Genomic DNA, 17,054 nt, shown 5'->3' with positions numbered 1-17,054 from the left:
GACGATGAAGAAATTCTCGGTCCTGAAGTGTCATACCTCAGTGCTATAGGAGCATTAATGTTCTTGGCTAGCCACACTAGACCAGACATATGTTTTGCCGTGAACCTCCTAGCAAGATTTAGTTCTTGTCCGACCCAAAGGCACTGGAACGGTATCAAACATGTATTACGTTACCTACAAGAAACGACAAATTTGGGTTTATATTATACTAACCATAACAAAGAAGGTTTAGTTGGTTTTGCTGATGCAGGTTATCTATCTGATCCACATAATTCAAGGTCTCAAACCGGCTATGTGTTTACTCACGGTGGTACCGCGATTTCGTGGCGTTCTATGAAGCAAAGCATTGTGGCCACTTCATCTAATCACGCGGAGATTCTAGCAATTCATGAAACCAGCCGTGAATGTGTTTGGTTGAGATCGATGATTCAACATATCAGGACAGATTGTGGCATGGCCGACGATAAGGAAGCAACGGTTATACATGAAGACAATACGGCCTGCATCGCACAGCTCAAGGAAGGATATATCAAGGGAGATCGGACGAAGCACATTTTGCCCAAGTTCTTCTTCCGACATGAGCTACAAAAGGCTGGAGAAATTCAAGTGGTGCAAGTTCAGTCCTGCGACAACTCAGCCGATCTCTTCACCAAGTCATTGCCGACATCAACATTCAAGAAGCTCACGCACCAGATTGGGATGCGGAGACTTAAGGACTTCTAGGGATGCTTGGAACAGGGGGAGTAATGCGTGATGTACTCTTTTTCCTTCACTATGGTTTTGTCCTAATGAGTTTTCCTGGTAAGGTTTTAATGAGGCAACACCCCCAAGCGCATTACTAGAGATCCTTCCTAGCACTTGCACGGTTATGTCATCCAAGGGGGAGTGTTGTAAAACACTGGATGGTGGATATTCATAACCGGCCCATGCACGGCTCATACACGGTCCATGTGCGTCCTAGAGTTTACGGCCCATGGCCGAAGGCCCATTGGCAACCTCCTTTGTGCTTAGTCGGTTTAGTGTTTCCTAAAGTGATAAGAGTTTGTCCTTCACTATATATATGTATGATTATCGAATACCTAATGAATAAGAAGACAAGAGAAAACCTCCTTCGATTTCTTCAGTTTTACAACGTAACCACACTTACGAGATAATACAGTTTCATTATATCCATGAGGGCTCTGATGTGTTGTATACCACTTCCATTCTATAACGGTCAAATAGTTTTAAACTTCTGCATAAAGTTCCAAAAGAGAGATAATCAAACTAAAGACTGAGGCAACTTGGCAAGACAAGTGTATATAAAACTAGTATACAATATAATTGACACATTCTTGTAAACCGAAACTAGCATAATTGACACATTCTAGTATACTGGAACTAAATTATCCCCTAAAATTATTAATTAACAATAAAAAAATGAAATAAAAAAAAAAGTAAATAAAATTAAAGTCAAGGAAACAACTAGTATTACATTAGTGTATATAGTGTATATAAATATACAAGTAGAAACTGCAAATACAAAGTCAGAAAACAGCTAACCTCCAAAAACATTACTGTGTATATATATTAGATACATAGTAGTCGAGGCTCGAGAATCAAAACATTAAAGGAAGAACAATTATGGATCGAAAAATTATAGAGTCTGTAATCTACTTAGCGTTACTTGGCTTTCTTCTTCTCAAGTATCATTTTTTGTTAAAAACCAAAAAAATATCATTAGCTGTTTCGTAGGTACATACGTGCTCGTGAAGCCCGGTTTGTTGAAGAATAGTCACCAAGACCGCACCACCGGCAGCTAATATTGGAGCGGTGGCCTTATATCACCGTAATTGTTCCTCCTTGTTTGTCTTTAAATTTTAAAATTTCGTTGTTATTCTTTTTCCAATATATATGTGAAATATCAATTAAGTTTGTGCATGCGAGAGATGTAAACATTTATACATAAATCAAGATATGCAATAATGTCAAGTCTGAAAAATGTTTTCGAAAATCCCTGCAGCTACCATATCAAATATGGCCATACAAGGTTTTGGAGCAGTCCGAGTAAGTAACCACATTTTTTTTTCTTGACATTCTATCGAAGAGATTTGTAGCATTAACGACATTCTTTACCTTGCAATAATACCCATCAATCATTGATATGAACAGCATCGTTCAATGTCTCTGCTTTCAAAATAGCCACTCATCTGAGATGAAACCCCTTTGTAAGTCAAGATGTTGTTTAACCATCTTGGAGGATGAAAAAAGAGTGAAAAAAAAAGATCAAGAAAACAAAAAGTAGGGTTCATATAAGCTCAAGAACTTCATTTGGTTCGTAGGTTTTCAAATTGTAAACCAATAAACAGATACATGAACGTTGTTGATGTGCACAAGATATACATTTTTAGTTTGAAGATGATTCCTTTTCTCCCCCTTCTTTGATATTCTTAGGCATCTCTACTTTCTCATCTTCGGTTTTGATGTTCATGGCGGCGTCGATATCTCTAGTTTCAGATTCTGCTGCTTCCTCTAATTTCTCCTCTTTAGCTTCAACATCTGTCAAATTCTCCGCAACATGATCACCACTCGGAACTTCCTTAGCATTTGCTAATGTTGTTGAATCTGCATGATCATCATCTCCTGTTCTCGAAATATTCCCATCGCGTGTAAGAGCTCTCGGTGTTCCTGTTTCTGTTGCCAGGTTCTGTACACAGGTAAACGCATCATCATCTTCATCAGAAGTGTCAGAATCAGATCCAGAGTCAGATTCAGGAACGATTTCTTGTTGTCCATCTCTTGCTTTCTTGGATCCTTTACGTGAAAACACGTGCTTGAACTGTTTTGCAGACTTTTCAGCTTGTTTTAAAAAGCTTTTTGCAACATCCTTCATATGACCTTTACCTGAGTTCTCCTCTGAATCCAAACTCTCACATTCTAAACTCTTGCCTGAAAGTGGACCCGATAGATTGTCTTCAACGATGAAGTTAACTCCAACATCCTTTTGGTTTATTGCCTTCAGATTGATCCGAGGTGAATCTGTCTGTGACTCCTCTTCAATGCTTCCAATTAAAAACTCTTCCTTTTTCCCATTCCTATGAAACACTGACCCAATTTTTCTCAATCCTCTACCAACAGACTTCATTGGATTCTTTGATCCCTCATGACTTTCGTCAGTGCTGCTGCTTACATTTTTGGGTGATCCATCGTTGGGATTTCTTTGTATTTGGTTATCAAGACGTCTACTCTTGCCTTTTCTTGGTTCCCAAATCTGTGAAACTTCAGCTCCTGGCTTTTGAACCCAAATTGCAGTCTCTTCTTGCCCTTCAACGTTAATTGGCTCAAAGTTATCCACAACACTTGGAGATCTGTCTGACGAGAAAGAGCTTTGGTTTGCAGTATCAGAAGCAAAAGAAGTCTGTATGTCTTCCTTGTTTAGATTCGTTCTTTTGAAGGGATCCTCACTCAACTGTTTTCAAGAATGAAAAGCATTCAATAAAACTAATCTTAAAAAACAGTAGTGTGTTCAGTGAAAAGTTTCACCTTTCCATTGTCCTCGATTACAGTAATAGCAAGATGCAGCCTTCCCACTTTGATGTTCTGAAGAGGCAACCACATATCGCTTCTTTGGCCGCCTCTAAACTCTCCGATATTCACTGAACATTCACTGCAACAAAACAGGAACCCGAAAACAATAAATCATTGATATTCACACTAGTTTGGAGAAGTGAAACCGAGGTTCAGGAACAAACCCAAGGGTATCATCCACAAATCGGTCTTTGTCTCGAACTTCAATGTTGAGTATACTTGGAGAGTCCCATGTAAAGATTGGTATCTTAAACTCTTCATGCCATTTTGGGGACAATGTTTTCTTCTGTATCTTGGTTTTGAATCGGTAAGAACCAAGTTTCCCTTTCACATAAGGATCAGCAAAACCTGAAACCAAAACATCCAAGTTTTTTCAAACCGAAAGGAAAAAATCTGCACGTCGATGTGGTAATATCAAAACTAACCATTTAGATCAGATGGTTTAACATCTGATGCTTCAAAGACTTCAACTAAGACGTGTGCAACTGGTTCTTTCTCATCAACAAAGAACCAATTTTCTGGAAGCCAACAAAGAAAAAAAAAGGTGCAAGTTAATGAAAGCTTGAGCGATACCGGTCATTTCAAGTGCCAGGAGTGTAGACATAATGTTACAAGTGACGAAATAAGAAAACAGATATTTAAGACGGAAGCTAAGGAGTTGCTGCAATACGTACCTGACTTCGGGCTAACAAATTTCTCCATGTCAACAACAAGCATATTTGGCTGCAACCAAATCGAAGGGATATTAAGAAATCGTACACCAATATCTTTAGATGGAGCCATTTCTTGCTTAAATACAAGAAGGGGATATTCATAACCAGCAAACCTCATTCTTACCTGAACAAGGGTCTGTTCAAATGCGATTGAAAGAAGTTTATCCTGATTAAAAAATGACAAAAAGGGGTGACTTAGAAGAATTAAAAAAACCAAAAGTGTGAAGAAGAAGAAATTCAAAACTGTTTTTCAGACTCTTGTTAAAACTCTTGTTAGAGTACTTACTAGCCATCCTGCGATGCCTGGAAGTACAGCAACATCAAGCCCGTGAGTGAAGATTGGTTTAACAGTCATCTGGAAATACGGAGGCTCAGCAAAACACACACGTAAGCGTCCTAAGAAAGGCCATCGACGAAGGAACTTCACTCCAATCAATACCTTTTAAGAGTAGAAGCGCAAAAGTGTGTTTACAAAGGGGAAATGATCACATCCAGATAAAGCAACGGCTGAACTACCTTTCCTTCCACGTGCATCCCCGTTAAATGCAGTTTTGTCCACATCCCAAAACCAAGCCGTTTCCTTAATTTCACAGCAAGTATTGCACTCATATCATCTGCTGCGAGAAAATTCATTCCAAGTTCTAGTACCTGTATAAAATCCAGCATAAGTTCTACTTCTGCTCTAGATAATTAACGGAAGAGAACAAATTATGATGTTCTATGAGGTATTGCAAATATACCAAGTGATCATCACCCGTAGATTGGCGAAGGACCCTTATATCAGTCAGCAGAGGCGGGTTTCTTCCCATGTAAAGATGCTGTATCACAGCTTTTTTCTGCAAATACATCGTGAAAGACAGTCAATAATAAAAACTGAGTTCTTACAACTGAGGTGTAATTTCCAAATAAAACCAAAATGTCATTCACAGAGCTGTTGAAATACTATAAGCTACATAACAGCTATATGGAATCAAGAACCAAAAGATATATTCGTTAGAAACGTATACCGCTGTCCAAGGTCTATACTTGTCCAAGAACCAAGGTATGATTGGACCCAGAATCTTTTGAGATGCAATCTGTTCCATGCAGATAGGCCATATCTTCTCCACAGCATAATTCATCCACCGCACAGATTCAGAGTCAGATAGAACCTGAGAGACGCACATCAAAGAACAAGGAAAGAAACAAAAATTCATGCAGGGTAAGGAAGACTTAGGATAAAAAAATCAAATCCACATGAAGTTTATCACAGACAACAAATACACAAGCGAAAGCAGAAAGAGGGAGCATCCTTAAGACAGTTCATAAAATGGACTAAAATCTAGCAGTTTCATTGTACGATTTCAACCATTACAAGATCAAAATGCTTAAAACAGAGAGCAACCTAAAGAGCTTAGAAAGTCATAGATCCCAACATCTTGTTAGAAGGTAATCTGTATTATCTCTCTTTCCCAACCAAACTACAATCTAGGAACTTAAAGAGCTTGGAAACAGAGAGCAACCTAAAGAGCTTAAAGATATAGTTTCAACCAAAGAGCTTAGAAAGTTATAGTTTCCAACATCTTGTTAGAGGTAATCTCTAATGATCTCTCTTTCCCAACCAAACAACAATGTAGGAACTTAAAGATAAAAACTTTCCACCTAAAGAAGAGTAGAGTACAAAAAAAAAAAGACAAATAAAAGGTTACCCTTCTCTGATTAGCTTGCTTCCTCTCTTCAAACTGCAACGTTCTCTTCAACCTCATCACATACCGTTCATGAACCTGAAGAAACACCCAAACAAGAAACAAAGCAACAATCTTTACACATTCCACAAAAAAAAAATCCAGAAAAAAGAAACATAACATCATAGAGCAGAAACAGTACCAGGTAGAGATAAATGAGAGCGAGGAAATAGAAAAAAGCGTGGGATCGATTCAAGGAAGATATGAACCAGAGTAAGAGCAACACAATGATGATATGATGAATCAACGAAGACTCCATCGTATCCTTTTCAATGATCAAAAAAGAAAATAAACCCAGAAGAGAGAATTCTTAAAGATCAAGTCTTTTTAATCAAAGAACTCCATCAATCTCAAAAAAGGAGAATTATCCGAATCGATTCGAACTCTGAAGTGTTTTACTGTTTTAGAAAGATCGAAAAAGCCAAAAAAAAAACGACAAGAGCTACTGTAGCACGCGGAAGGAATCACTGATTCACCACAATTTTTTTGTAATTCTTCGACGAGAGTGAGTTAGGGAATTATCCTTTTTTTCTCAAGCTCAAATCTTTAAGTTGACTAGTCTTGAGATTTTCTTCCTCTTTTGTTGGTTCCGAGATCCAAACGATGTCGTCTTCACGACTGTTCCCACATTGTTTAATCAAATCGAATCGAATACCAAAATTCGAAATTTTCATACTTTCGCCATATGGTTGGAAAACTAGCACTTGGCTATTATTTTTGGTCAAGTCATTATTAAGCTTTAAACCATTCCAAGTTTTTAACTTTTCTTGTTCTTTCAATGTTCTGCGCATAAATTCAAGTGCTACCAAGATTTATAAAGTTTTTAACTTTTCTTGTTCTTTTGAAAAATTTATGAAGTCAAAACCAAATGTTATTATCAAATCATCTCAATATGGACCTACAAAGAAGAACATCAGGAAAGAAATCATAAGAAAGATCCTGACCGTTGACCTCCTAACCTGATGAAATTGTGTCGGCTAACACTTGTAGTGTTTTAAAACACAACAAATTTTAGGCCCATTACTTTAGGCCTTTAAGTCCACCTAAAAAAAACTCGAAAGCTCTCCTTCTTCATCCCCATCATCAAGGAAGGACTCAAGGTCAAGGGGGTTGGTTACTCACAACAGAGATTCCTGAATCTCCGATAACTTTTTCTTTATTTTTTATTTTTTGTATCAGATGAGTTTTTAAATCTTATCCCCTCTGATTAAAAAGAAAGAAAAAATCAGTGCTGATCCATCATGGGTCCTACCACATCGTATGTCCGAAGAATGTGATTGACATCGACACACTTATGTTGCGGCTTTAATATTATAACAATTAACAATGGTGATGACACATTTTTCACGTCTCCGACAACTTCCTCTACTCCTACAACCCAAATCTCTCATTTCTCAATCTCGTTTCCTCCGTCCTCCTCCTCTTCTATTGAAAACTCCAACATTTCTCCGATCAGTGATGGGTTCTTCTTCATCTTTATCCTCCTCCTCGAAGCTTCTCTTTCGCCAACTCTTTGAGAAAGAATCTTCCACCTTTACCTATCTTCTCGCCGACGTTTCTCATCCTGATAAGCCTGCTTTGGTATGTTTTCCTTTCCAAAGATTTGATTTTTCCACATGGGTTTTGTGTTTTTCGATCTGCATGATGAATGTGATCAGATTTTTTTTTTATTTTTTTTTGTTGTTGGGATCTATTGGAATTTGAATCATTTGGTTTTTTCGGTTGTTTGATTTATCCAGATTAGAAATGTATCAAGAGGATCATGTGATTGAATTTGGAATTGAAAAAGATCAGCACTTTTGTTCTTTGTTTGTCTGATTTTGTTCTATTGTGTTTGTTTTATGTGATGATGAGCAGTTGATTGATCCGGTCGACAAGACTGTTGATAGAGATTTGAAGCTGATAAATGAGTTAGGTTTGAAGCTTATCTATGCTATGAACACTCATGTTCATGCTGATCATGTCACTGGAACTGGACTTCTTAAGGTCTCTTTCTCTTTCTTGATGTTTACATTTCCCTGCTTTTGGTTTTAATCTGAAATTTTTGAACATCTCTCGTTGTTTGCTTTTACACAGACTAAGCTCCCGGGTGTGAAATCAGTCATTTCGAAAGCAAGTGGTTCCAAAGCAGATATGTTTCTTGAACACGGTGACAAAGTATCCATCGGCGATATATACCTCGAGGTATGAAACCAAAGTTTCAAACCATTGAGAGAAACTATAAAGTCCAGAGAGTAGTAATCAAAATTTACTTTGTGGCAGGCTCGTTCTACACCTGGACATACTGCAGGATGTGTTACATATGTGACTGGAGAAGAGGCTGATCAGCCCCAACCAAGAATGGCTTTTACCGGGGATGCTGTACTCATCCGGGGTTGTGGGAGGACTGACTTTCAGGTACTTCAAACCAGAGGAAATTTTGTAATGAGGAACCAAAAACAGCAATGTGGATGCAAAAGATAAAAATATTTTGTAATGGGACATTGGTCTAACTTTACTATGCTATTTATTGCAGGGAGGAAGCTCGGATCAGCTATATGAGTCTGTGCACTCTCAGGCAAGTGTATTCAAACTTTCTTATTACTCCACAGGTAAAGTTTTTTTTTACATTTATAAGGACTTTATATAAAATGGCTTTTGTTGATGTTTGTGCCAGATATTTACATTGCCAAAAGACACATTGATCTATCCAGCTCACGACTACAAAGGTTTCGAGGTAATGCTCTATGCAAATTCATTCACATTGGCTTGTTTAATGAAAATGCAATTATTTCTCACGATTGCTTATACATCTTTCTGTTAATGTTCAGGTAAGTACAGTTGGAGAAGAGATGCAACACAACACACGTTTAACTAAAGATAAAGAAACATTCAAATCCATTATGTCAAGTAAGTCTTTTCCACTCGGTAGTATGCTCAAGTATTTCATCAGCTCATACATAACCGCGGTTTTTGCTCTCACAGATCTCAATTTGGCGTATCCAAAGATGATTGATGTTGCAGTACCAGCAAATATGGTATGTGGACTACAAGATGTGCCTTCTCAAGTCAACTAAAACGCTACTCAATATGTTTCTCCTTTCTTTATCTATTCCTTCATTCTATATTTTACCAGAAGCCAATAAAACTCTTGACAGTAGTTTGTTCAGGGGTGTGTGTTTGTCACGTAATTTTATTCTTCATTCTACAAAACTTGCTTCCAGCTTAGATAAGATTGTGTAAATTAGATTGAGCATATGGAATTTGCTATGAAGATGAAGACAGTATTTGCGTGTTCAACTTTTGTTTGGTTTGCTGATATTTGTCTAACTACTTCAATCAACATAATCTAAATGTGCTTTCTAACCACTCACACATGTTCTGCTGCTACGTGTCGATAATTGCCTTAAACATATCAAACAAATGACTCAGCGTGAGACAGAGACGAGCTTACTTACTATATTTCTCAGTGGGATTTAGTTTTGTCCATGGATGTGTTGGTCCAATGAGACTTGCTTCCGTATTACGATAAGATAATAAGAAAACTTGTGTAAATTAGATTGAACATGTGGAATTTGTTATGAAGTAGACAGTCCTTGCCTGTTGATTGATGTGTCAACTACTTTTCAATTAACATGAGCTCTCAAATCCGATGAAACAATGACTCAGCGTTAGATAGAGATAAACTTACCATCTCTTTCATAGTGGGAACTTAAAATTCGACAAACTCCTCAACTATGTTCAAACCTAAACTTCTCATTTTTTAATAGAAAATAAACATGATTAATTCAAATTAATGACTTTTTTTTTTCTTTTTTGAAAAGTATATTCACACTGTAAGTTGAAAACAAATGGTTGAATTATCATCTTTGTATAAACAACACAACTTACTATCTTTACTTCTCACTCTATAATCTTTGTATCCATTTCGTGTTTCTCTTTACATCTCTCTGTCCCCCTAATTTCTCCTTCTTGTTCCAAAAATCTCCACTTCTAGTAGATACCCCAACACACACAACTTCACATCTACCATAACTTCACATTTCCGAGGGTCTAGAGAAGGAGAAGGCCAAAACCAGGGGGAGACACTGTGTTTTATACATGTTCCTTGGGTCTTGTTTATGGTATTTGACTCCCAGGCTCTCGATCTTTGCTCCATTTCTACACCAGTCTTGATCTCAAAGGTGTATTCGGTGTTTGGGTCCTGAAACCAGATGGTTCTATCATTGTGTCTTTCTTCATCCTGAAAGGGCTTGCAGCAAACTCTGCTAGGTTGTACCCACTGTCGAGCCCAGGAAATGCGTAAGACGGATGAGGAGGTGACAGGAAACAACTTTTGTACGCTGGCCCAAGTTGGCGTAAAGGGCTTGAACATGGAGATACTGGCAATGATGTGATGGCTCTTACGTTTTCTCTGCTGCAAGAACCAGATACCAGATTAGTTGACACGAACAAGCATCAAATAGATTGAGCTACAAACCCTTTACCTCGGACTCTTTATAGCTCTAGACAATGGCTGTCTTTGGTAATTATCATGGCTCAGTCTCCCTGGATAGGATTCCCTTGTAGGCTGCTCAAGAAGAAAGTCAAGTTTTAACTTGGTGGTAGGAAATTAAATTGATCCAGCCCAACATATGCATTATACACATACCAGTGAAAAGGTTCCATCAAAGGAGCGTGGGGCGGCATCTTTGGGCATGCTAGTATTAGCCACTCTTGTTGTATGTACACGTAGAAAAGGGTGATCTAGAAGCTGTGAAGCTGTAGGACGTACTGTCGGATTTCGTTGCAGACAAAGCCTTATAAAATTCTTTGCATCATTTGAAAGGTGATCAGGTATTTCTGGGGTGTCTTTGCTGTTTCCTATTTTGAAAATCGCAGCAACCTGGCAAGAATAATTAGAGAAAACTTCAGAATAATAAAAACAAGAGTGCACAAAAGATTATGTCTAATTTTCAGTATCATATACCCCTTCAAACTGGCTCCAAGGTGGCTTTGATGTTGCCATTTCGAGAATAGTACAACCCAAACTCCAGACATCGACTGCATGAGTGTAGCCATTTTGGCTCATCACAACCTGATAAAGAACGGAAGCATGACGTGATTATCTATCAGCTGCAACAACATAATGGCCTTCCACTGCACCACTTGCCAGAGAAAAGTTAAAATTGAGAAAAGTGGAACTACCTCAGGTGCCATCCAGTAAGGACTCCCTTTGAAAGAAAGCATAGTAGAAAAGGCTGTAACCTGTTAGAAAGAAATAGCTATTAGAGCTTCTGCAAGCACAACTTTCAAGAAATAAATAATAGAAAAGAGATAAAAGAATTAACATCTTATGTTCTGTTGCCCATCGATGACGTTCTAGATTTCATGTATTCATATATTGGTTATGAAGTACATAGATGTACTTACATGTTTGGCCATCCCAAAGTCTGCCAACTTGATTTCACCATTCGGATCCACTAATATATTTGCTCCTTTGATGTCCCTATTAGAACAGAATCACTCTATATTAACGTCCAAGAAGAGACAAATTGAATTCCATCCAACCTTTAAGATGTAATTTTGAATACCTATGCACTGTATTTCGTCCATGTAAATAGGCAAGCCCAGCGAGAATCTGTCGCGTGTAGTTTTGGATAACAGGTTCAGTGAAAGAACCATACTCCTTAAGTAGTTTATGGATTGAACCACCTGACACATACTCCAAGTAGACGGACAAGGTTTCTTCACTCTACAAGCATAACAATGTCCAGGCCAGGCTTCAATATAGGTTTCTATATAACAATATTAAGCTGCCCAAACTCAACAAGTATTATATGATCTCTTCTTTCCTGAAGCTCACAAATATTGACACATACCAGTTCACTTCCGTAATACTGGACAATATTCGGATGACAAAGCTGGCTAAGCAAATTTATCTCCTGCAAATAGAATAGTGTGGTTAGAGGTGTGAAAAATATTAGAGTATTTCACAATTTCGTTAAATAAGAGCTGAAAGTAATCAGATCTTCACATATACAAAAGATGAGGCCAAGTAGATAAACCTGATTTAGTTGCTTCAGACATTCTTTTGACGTTTGGTCGTCAGTAATGACCTTGACCTCTTTAATAGCACACATCTTTCCTTTCTCACTGTAAGATTGGCGAAAACATTATGCGATGGAAACAACCAATTTAAAAAGGAGGACACTACAAAGTTATAATGTAAGGAGCTGGCATCATAGAAACTTTTGCTTTCTTTTGCCTTTATCTAGAAAGCAGGTGAAGTTAACCTTCAAATTTGATCAAATAATTGCGGACATGAACCATCAGAAATGTCCACATGTCCCACCAACACAACTCAACAACATATCACAGGTAAAACCCTCGCAGGAGTCATCACATATACGGATGGATATACTCAAGCCCATCACATGTAACATCTCGTGGATACTAGTTTAAGAGAGATACGAACCTAGATATCAATAGTAATGGCCTCCGGATCCACAAGATGAAATTATAGTTTCCACCTACGGAGAAAGCTAGCATCAAACGCCCTATCTATCTGGACATCACGTGATCTAAAGAAGTGGGAAGGCTTTACTAAAACCATGATTAGCTAACTAATTCCAGTCACCTAGAAATTAAGCCAACTGACTCACTTGATAAGATTTTCCTAATCAGAAACTATGACATTTCTTTAAGCTAATCAGAGTAGAAAAAAATCTGAGTCTCTCACCTGTTGAACCCTTGATAGACTTGGCCAAAGGTGCCACTCCCCAAAAATTTCCCTTTTTTCCACTTGGAAAACCCCGAAGGAGAGGGCGTCTCGTAACCTCCTCCAATCCTGGAACCATGAACAGCAGAAGGGCTTGTAGGAGAAGTAGGAGGTCGAGGCAAAGGGTGGCACTCAGAGGAGGACCTTCCATCATCATTCCTCCCTGTAGAAGACTCTAGACTCACGACTCCAGCCAATCGCTGATGCAACGGAGACGTGGGCCTAGCAGTTACTACCTTTGGAGAAGCTCTCTCGTTACCTCTGCTATATGCATATCGAGTTAGAGCCACAAAACCCACAATCCAAACAACAATAAAAACGTAATCTTTGATTGATTAAGAGGTTCTTGATCCGTACAAGCAATCCAATGGAGTTAATAACCACTATGTCCTAAATAAAGAAGGGGGAAGAGAGAGAGAGACAAAAAAAAAAAAGCAAACCTAGACACAACAAGTTGACTCTGATCTTCAGCTGATCCAGACGAGCTAACGCTAGAAACAGAGGTAGATCCAGAAGTGGATCCGCTCACATGATCTTGATGGATGGAAACAGGAGAGAGGAGAGGACGAGGAAGAGGATGACCTCTCTTCTCGGTAGAATCAGAGTCGAAACCAGAGAAGGCAGAAGAAGAAGCTCCGGAGAATTCACGACTGCAACGAGGTGTAGCAGCACGAGTGGGAGTGAGAGGAGGATCAACAACACCAACAACACCACCACAGCTTTTGATATCTCTGTCTGTGGAGATTCCTCTGCTATTGTTGTTGTTGTTCTTGCAGGACTTTCTTCCCCACCAAGTAGGCATATCAATCAAAAAAAACTGGAGGAATCTGAATTTGAAAAAGGTGAGATTTTTAACGGAATCAATCGAAGACAGAAGAAGATGAAAATTAGGGCATGAAGATAGAGGATACGGAAGATGAAGAAGAAGAAGATTTCATCGGCAAAGAAGAGAGAGAGAGAGTGGACAGCTAAGCACGAAAGAGTAGTTGGAGAAAGAGAGACACACAAGTTGGGACCTTTTTCACTTATTGTATTTATCTTTCTCTCTTCTCGCCGTCGGATAAAACCAAACCTGCTCTGCTCTGGTCTGGTTACTTTTTGCTTCAAATTTCAGATTTTTTTTTGTTTTTTTAAAATAAAAAGTTCAAAGATGGAATGTTTTGTTTTGTTTTTCCTTAAAATAGAGTATAAAAATGGAATTTTGCGACATGAGTTATAAAAAAAAAAAAAAAAGAATCAATTAATTTAGTTTGTGGATTAACCCAATGTGATTGAACAAATTATAGCATAAGCTATTTTTGCTATGTAATTCAAGAAAATGATGAGATTTATACTGATAGTGAGAGTTAGCTTTAAAGCTTATGCTTATCTATGTTTTGAACACTCACTGGAACTGGACTTCATAAGGTATGTGGCCATACTACCGAGTCTGTAAACTCACAGCCTGAGTCACAGGCAAGTGTTTCACACCACTCCACATGCAAAGAAAGTGACTCCTACCATTCAAGATTCAATCTAAAATGCTATTCTTTTTTACCAGATATATCTACATTGCCAAAAAGACACATTGATCTATCCAGCTCACGACTACAAATGTTTTGCGGTTACACAAAACGCATCATTCATTTTGGCTTTTTGAATGTCCCACATAGGACACGATGGATAGTAAAATAATGCTTTATAAAATCTAAGGGCATCCCCACATCATTATCATTCATTCCCACGTTACATCTTCCTATACAAACAATTAGGCTAAGTATTGCTGGAGAAGAGATGTAACACAATTCACGTCTAGCTAAAGATAACTAAATTAACATTCAAATTCATTATGTCAAGTAAAGGTTCTTACGCTAATTAGTATGCTGAAGTATTCCATCAGTTCATCATAATAACCTAGATGATTGATGTTGCAGTACCAGCACAAATATGATATGTGAGTTACAAGATCATTATAACTCTACACAATTTATTTATCTTTTCCACTCATCCTTCCCTTCTATATTTTACTAGAAGCCAGTTTGTTTGTCCAATATGATGATGTTGCATTCGATAAGATCATTAGAAGAGTGTGTAAATTAGATTGAACATGTTACATCATGTGGGATATATTTGTTATGAAGATGATGAAGACAGTAATTGCGTGTTCAACTTTTGTTTGGTTTTGCTGATTGATGTGTCAACTACTTCAATTAACAATTAGCATAATCTAAATGAGCTTTTTTCTAACAACAACCAGTCGTCCATGTGTCTGCAGCCACGTGTCTAATTTGCTACAACCTTAAATCTGATTAAACAAACAATAATGAGATAGAGAGAGAGATATAGAGGATAAAGATTTTGACACGAGAGAATGAGCAAAGAAAAAGACAAAAACAGAGGAGCTTCTCCTTCATCTTACGGCACGTTTCAAGGTGTCCCTACTTATCCTCCTCCGCCGTATCCTCATCCTCCGTCGCATCATCCGGTCACCGGATTTCCTCAGCCGTCTCCACCTCCCGGAGCAGCTCGTCACGAAATTTCCGTTCATCAATACATTCAAGAACATCAAACCGTTCCCGGTAAGTAACGATCTCCGAATCTTTGGAACCTTTTGTCGGAACAAGCGTTGAATCTCATATATTCAAGAGGAGATGAAAAGGTTAAACTTTGTTTCATCTTTCGTCAACCCTTTTCGATAGTATCTCCATAGTTACTGAAAAGGTTCCAATATTGGAAAGGTTACTAAACATGAGACTGAGACTGTACCTGAGCTTTTGATACAAAATCAGATCCCTATAGTAAAAGTTACTTCTCATTGACAAGAGTTGTAAAATTCTTATATATGATATCAAAGTTTATTTCTTCCAGTAAGCAAGAACTTAAACAATATAATCTTAATTTTCTAAAAAGCTCTCTCTCTCTCTGTTCACAAAGCTTTAAAAGCAGCAAATGTGTAACTAAATTTGCAGGTTACCCTGTTTCTGAAGGAATACCTGCAAGAGAAAACCGTCTTCCTTGTTGTGGTCTTGGCCTCGGTTGGTTCTTGTAAGTTTTTTTTTTTTTTTTTGTTTTCTAAGCAATTTCAAATTAGCTACTAACTTTTTTTTTGAATAAATGTTAAATTATATTCAAAAGAAAGAAACGTTATACAAAGCTTGTGTTTAACTTTTTTAACAAATTAGCTACTAGCTAGACTTGGTTTCAATACATTTTAGTCTGAAAGAACTCAAGTTTTTTTTGTTAAGGTTCATCATTGGTTTTCTCCTTGGTGCAATCCCATGGTACATAGGCGTATTCATTCTAGTGTGTGCTAGGATCGATCCTCGAGAGAAACCAGGATACATAGCTTGTACCATCGCAGTGAGTCTTTCACACTAGCTAAAAGATTACTGCGTTTAATACATTAATCTTTAACATGATCAGGTGTTTAACACTTTACTTTCACAGGCTGTTGTTGCTACAGTTGCCATAGTTCTTGGTGTCATGGGTCGAAGAGGAGCCTGGTCGTGAAGTGTCGAAATTAAAACATTGTTCATCAAGTATCGGAGAAACTGTCTTTTTGTTGTTGTTGTTATTAATAGGAGTGATTTAAGTGTGTGTGTGTGTGTGATGTAATGTATCAAAATTGAGCTGTGTTTGCAATAAAATCAACAGCTTGTTTTGACTTGACAAAAGATTTGAATATATATATATATATCATGGGGACAATGAATCTCATATTGACTTTTCAGACTTAAACTTTTGGTTAGGCAGAGAGGATTGAAATAAAGTTATGATTTTTCTTTTACTCTCACTACAAGAAAACACGCCTTTTGCGAGGACATATTGCGACGGATTTCGACTCTCGCAAATTTGCGGTAGATTTGCTAGGCATTTACGAGAAATAAAAAAAACCCTAGCACATCCCTCGCAAAATTGCGAGGAACATGGTCGTCGCAAATCCGCTGCTCAATTGCTAGGCATTTATGACAAATTCGTTGGGAAGGTCCACACACTCGCAAATCCATCGCAATATTGCGACGATTTTGCGAAAACAGAGTCCATAGCAAATTTGCTATGGATTTGCGAGTGAATTGCGAAAGCCAAAGCAAAGTTAGGAAAATATTTTTTTATAAATATTACAAAATTTAATATAATTATTCTGAAATACATTTGAATGTGAAATACATAAGGTGAATTTACTAACTTTAAAAATTATTTTGATGATTAACCCTTAACCCTTAACCCAAACCCTAAACCCTTAACCCTTAACCTTAAACCCTAAACCCTAAACCCTAAAGACTAATGACATTACTATTAATGATTAAAAAGATGAATCCAAGACTTATAATC

General features: G+C 37.7%; 4 protein-coding genes across 7 annotated transcripts; 2 read left to right on the top strand and 2 right to left on the bottom strand.

Annotated features, from left to right (window-relative positions):
• Positions 1-2,267: 2,267 nt before the first annotated feature.
• Positions 2,268-6,811, bottom strand: LOC104742879 (C2 domain-containing protein At1g53590). Its single transcript, XM_010463956.3, has 12 exons — positions 6,147-6,811; positions 5,969-6,043; positions 5,288-5,431; positions 5,021-5,116; positions 4,797-4,928; positions 4,567-4,719; positions 4,405-4,446; positions 4,242-4,290; positions 3,993-4,085; positions 3,732-3,915; positions 3,523-3,646; positions 2,268-3,448 (listed from the first exon to the last, which is right to left on the bottom strand). The coding sequence occupies exons 1-12, from the start codon at positions 6,261-6,263 to the stop codon at positions 2,387-2,389; spliced, it is 2,271 nt and encodes a 756-aa protein (XP_010462258.2). The 5' UTR covers positions 6,264-6,811; the 3' UTR covers positions 2,268-2,386.
• Positions 6,812-6,995: 184 nt separating this feature from the next.
• Positions 6,996-9,283, top strand: LOC104742878 (persulfide dioxygenase ETHE1 homolog, mitochondrial). Its single transcript, XM_010463954.3, has 8 exons — positions 6,996-7,585; positions 7,862-7,990; positions 8,081-8,188; positions 8,267-8,401; positions 8,520-8,561; positions 8,661-8,720; positions 8,815-8,893; positions 8,969-9,283. The coding sequence occupies exons 1-8, from the start codon at positions 7,331-7,333 to the stop codon at positions 9,058-9,060; spliced, it is 900 nt and encodes a 299-aa protein (XP_010462256.1). The 5' UTR covers positions 6,996-7,330; the 3' UTR covers positions 9,061-9,283.
• Positions 9,284-9,770: 487 nt separating this feature from the next.
• Positions 9,771-14,016, bottom strand: LOC104742876 (mitogen-activated protein kinase kinase kinase 3). Of its 4 annotated transcripts, none has more exons than XM_010463952.3 (11): positions 13,184-14,016; positions 12,705-13,004; positions 12,031-12,118; positions 11,845-11,907; positions 11,557-11,717; positions 11,396-11,471; positions 11,171-11,230; positions 10,953-11,060; positions 10,635-10,868; positions 10,471-10,553; positions 9,771-10,400 (listed from the first exon to the last, which is right to left on the bottom strand). In XM_010463952.3, exons 1-11 carry the CDS (start codon positions 13,543-13,545, stop codon positions 10,145-10,147), a joined length of 1,791 nt encoding a protein of 596 aa, XP_010462254.2. In that variant the 5' UTR covers positions 13,546-14,016; the 3' UTR covers positions 9,771-10,144. The 4 variants fall into 4 exon arrangements, with proteins under 4 accessions (XP_010462254.2, XP_087339600.1, XP_010462253.2 ...); XM_087483474.1 differs by having other exon boundaries at positions 9,771-10,397; positions 13,184-13,895; XM_010463951.3 differs by having other exon boundaries at positions 12,705-13,007; positions 13,184-13,836.
• A 928-nt stretch (positions 14,017-14,944) lies between these two features.
• LOC104742875 (large ribosomal subunit protein eL20z) lies at positions 14,945-16,396 on the top strand. Its single transcript, XM_010463950.3, has 4 exons — positions 14,945-15,301; positions 15,692-15,767; positions 15,968-16,082; positions 16,170-16,396. Exons 1-4 carry the CDS (start codon positions 15,094-15,096, stop codon positions 16,230-16,232), a joined length of 462 nt encoding a protein of 153 aa, XP_010462252.1. The 5' UTR covers positions 14,945-15,093; the 3' UTR covers positions 16,233-16,396.
• Positions 16,397-17,054: the final 658 nt, after the last annotated feature.

Source organism: Camelina sativa, chromosome 14 (assembly GCF_030686135.1).
Source record: "Camelina sativa cultivar CO46 ecotype springtype chromosome 14, ASM3068613v1".
Classification (NCBI taxonomy): domain Eukaryota; kingdom Viridiplantae; phylum Streptophyta; class Magnoliopsida; order Brassicales; family Brassicaceae; genus Camelina; species Camelina sativa.
This window is presented reverse-complemented; position numbering and strand designations above follow the sequence as displayed.

Bases quoted from the DNA above. Each gene is read 5' to 3' on its own strand.
- LOC104742879 (XM_010463956.3), bottom strand. From the start codon at position 6,263: ATGGAGTCTTCGTTGATTCATCATATCATCATTGTGTTGCTCTTACTC. The intron at 5,117-5,287 runs GTATACGTTTCT...ATGTATTTGCAG, and splicing joins AGTATAGACCTTGGACAGCG to AAAAAAGCTGTGATACAGCA. The intron at 3,449-3,522 runs GTGAAACTTTTC...TCTTGAAAACAG, and splicing joins TAATCGAGGACAATGGAAAG to TTGAGTGAGGATCCCTTCAA.
- LOC104742878 (XM_010463954.3), top strand. From the start codon at position 7,331: ATGGTGATGACACATTTTTCACGTCTCCGACAACTTCCTCTACTCCTA. The intron at 8,189-8,266 runs GTATGAAACCAA...ACTTTGTGGCAG, and splicing joins TCGGCGATATATACCTCGAG to GCTCGTTCTACACCTGGACA. The intron at 8,562-8,660 runs GCAAGTGTATTC...TGTTTGTGCCAG, and splicing joins ATGAGTCTGTGCACTCTCAG to ATATTTACATTGCCAAAAGA.
- LOC104742876 (XM_010463951.3), bottom strand. From the start codon at position 13,545: ATGCCTACTTGGTGGGGAAGAAAGTCCTGCAAGAACAACAACAACAAT. The intron at 13,008-13,183 runs GTTTGCTTTTTT...ATATGCATATAG, and splicing joins AGTCAACTTGTTGTGTCTAG to CAGAGGTAACGAGAGAGCTT. The intron at 10,869-10,952 runs GTATATGATACT...TATTCTTGCCAG, and splicing joins CTTGGAGCCAGTTTGAAGGG to GTTGCTGCGATTTTCAAAAT.
- LOC104742875 (XM_010463950.3), top strand. From the start codon at position 15,094: ATGAGCAAAGAAAAAGACAAAAACAGAGGAGCTTCTCCTTCATCTTAC. The intron at 15,302-15,691 runs GTAAGTAACGAT...CTAAATTTGCAG, and splicing joins AGAACATCAAACCGTTCCCG to GTTACCCTGTTTCTGAAGGA. The intron at 15,768-15,967 runs GTAAGTTTTTTT...TTTTTTGTTAAG, and splicing joins CTTGGCCTCGGTTGGTTCTT to GTTCATCATTGGTTTTCTCC.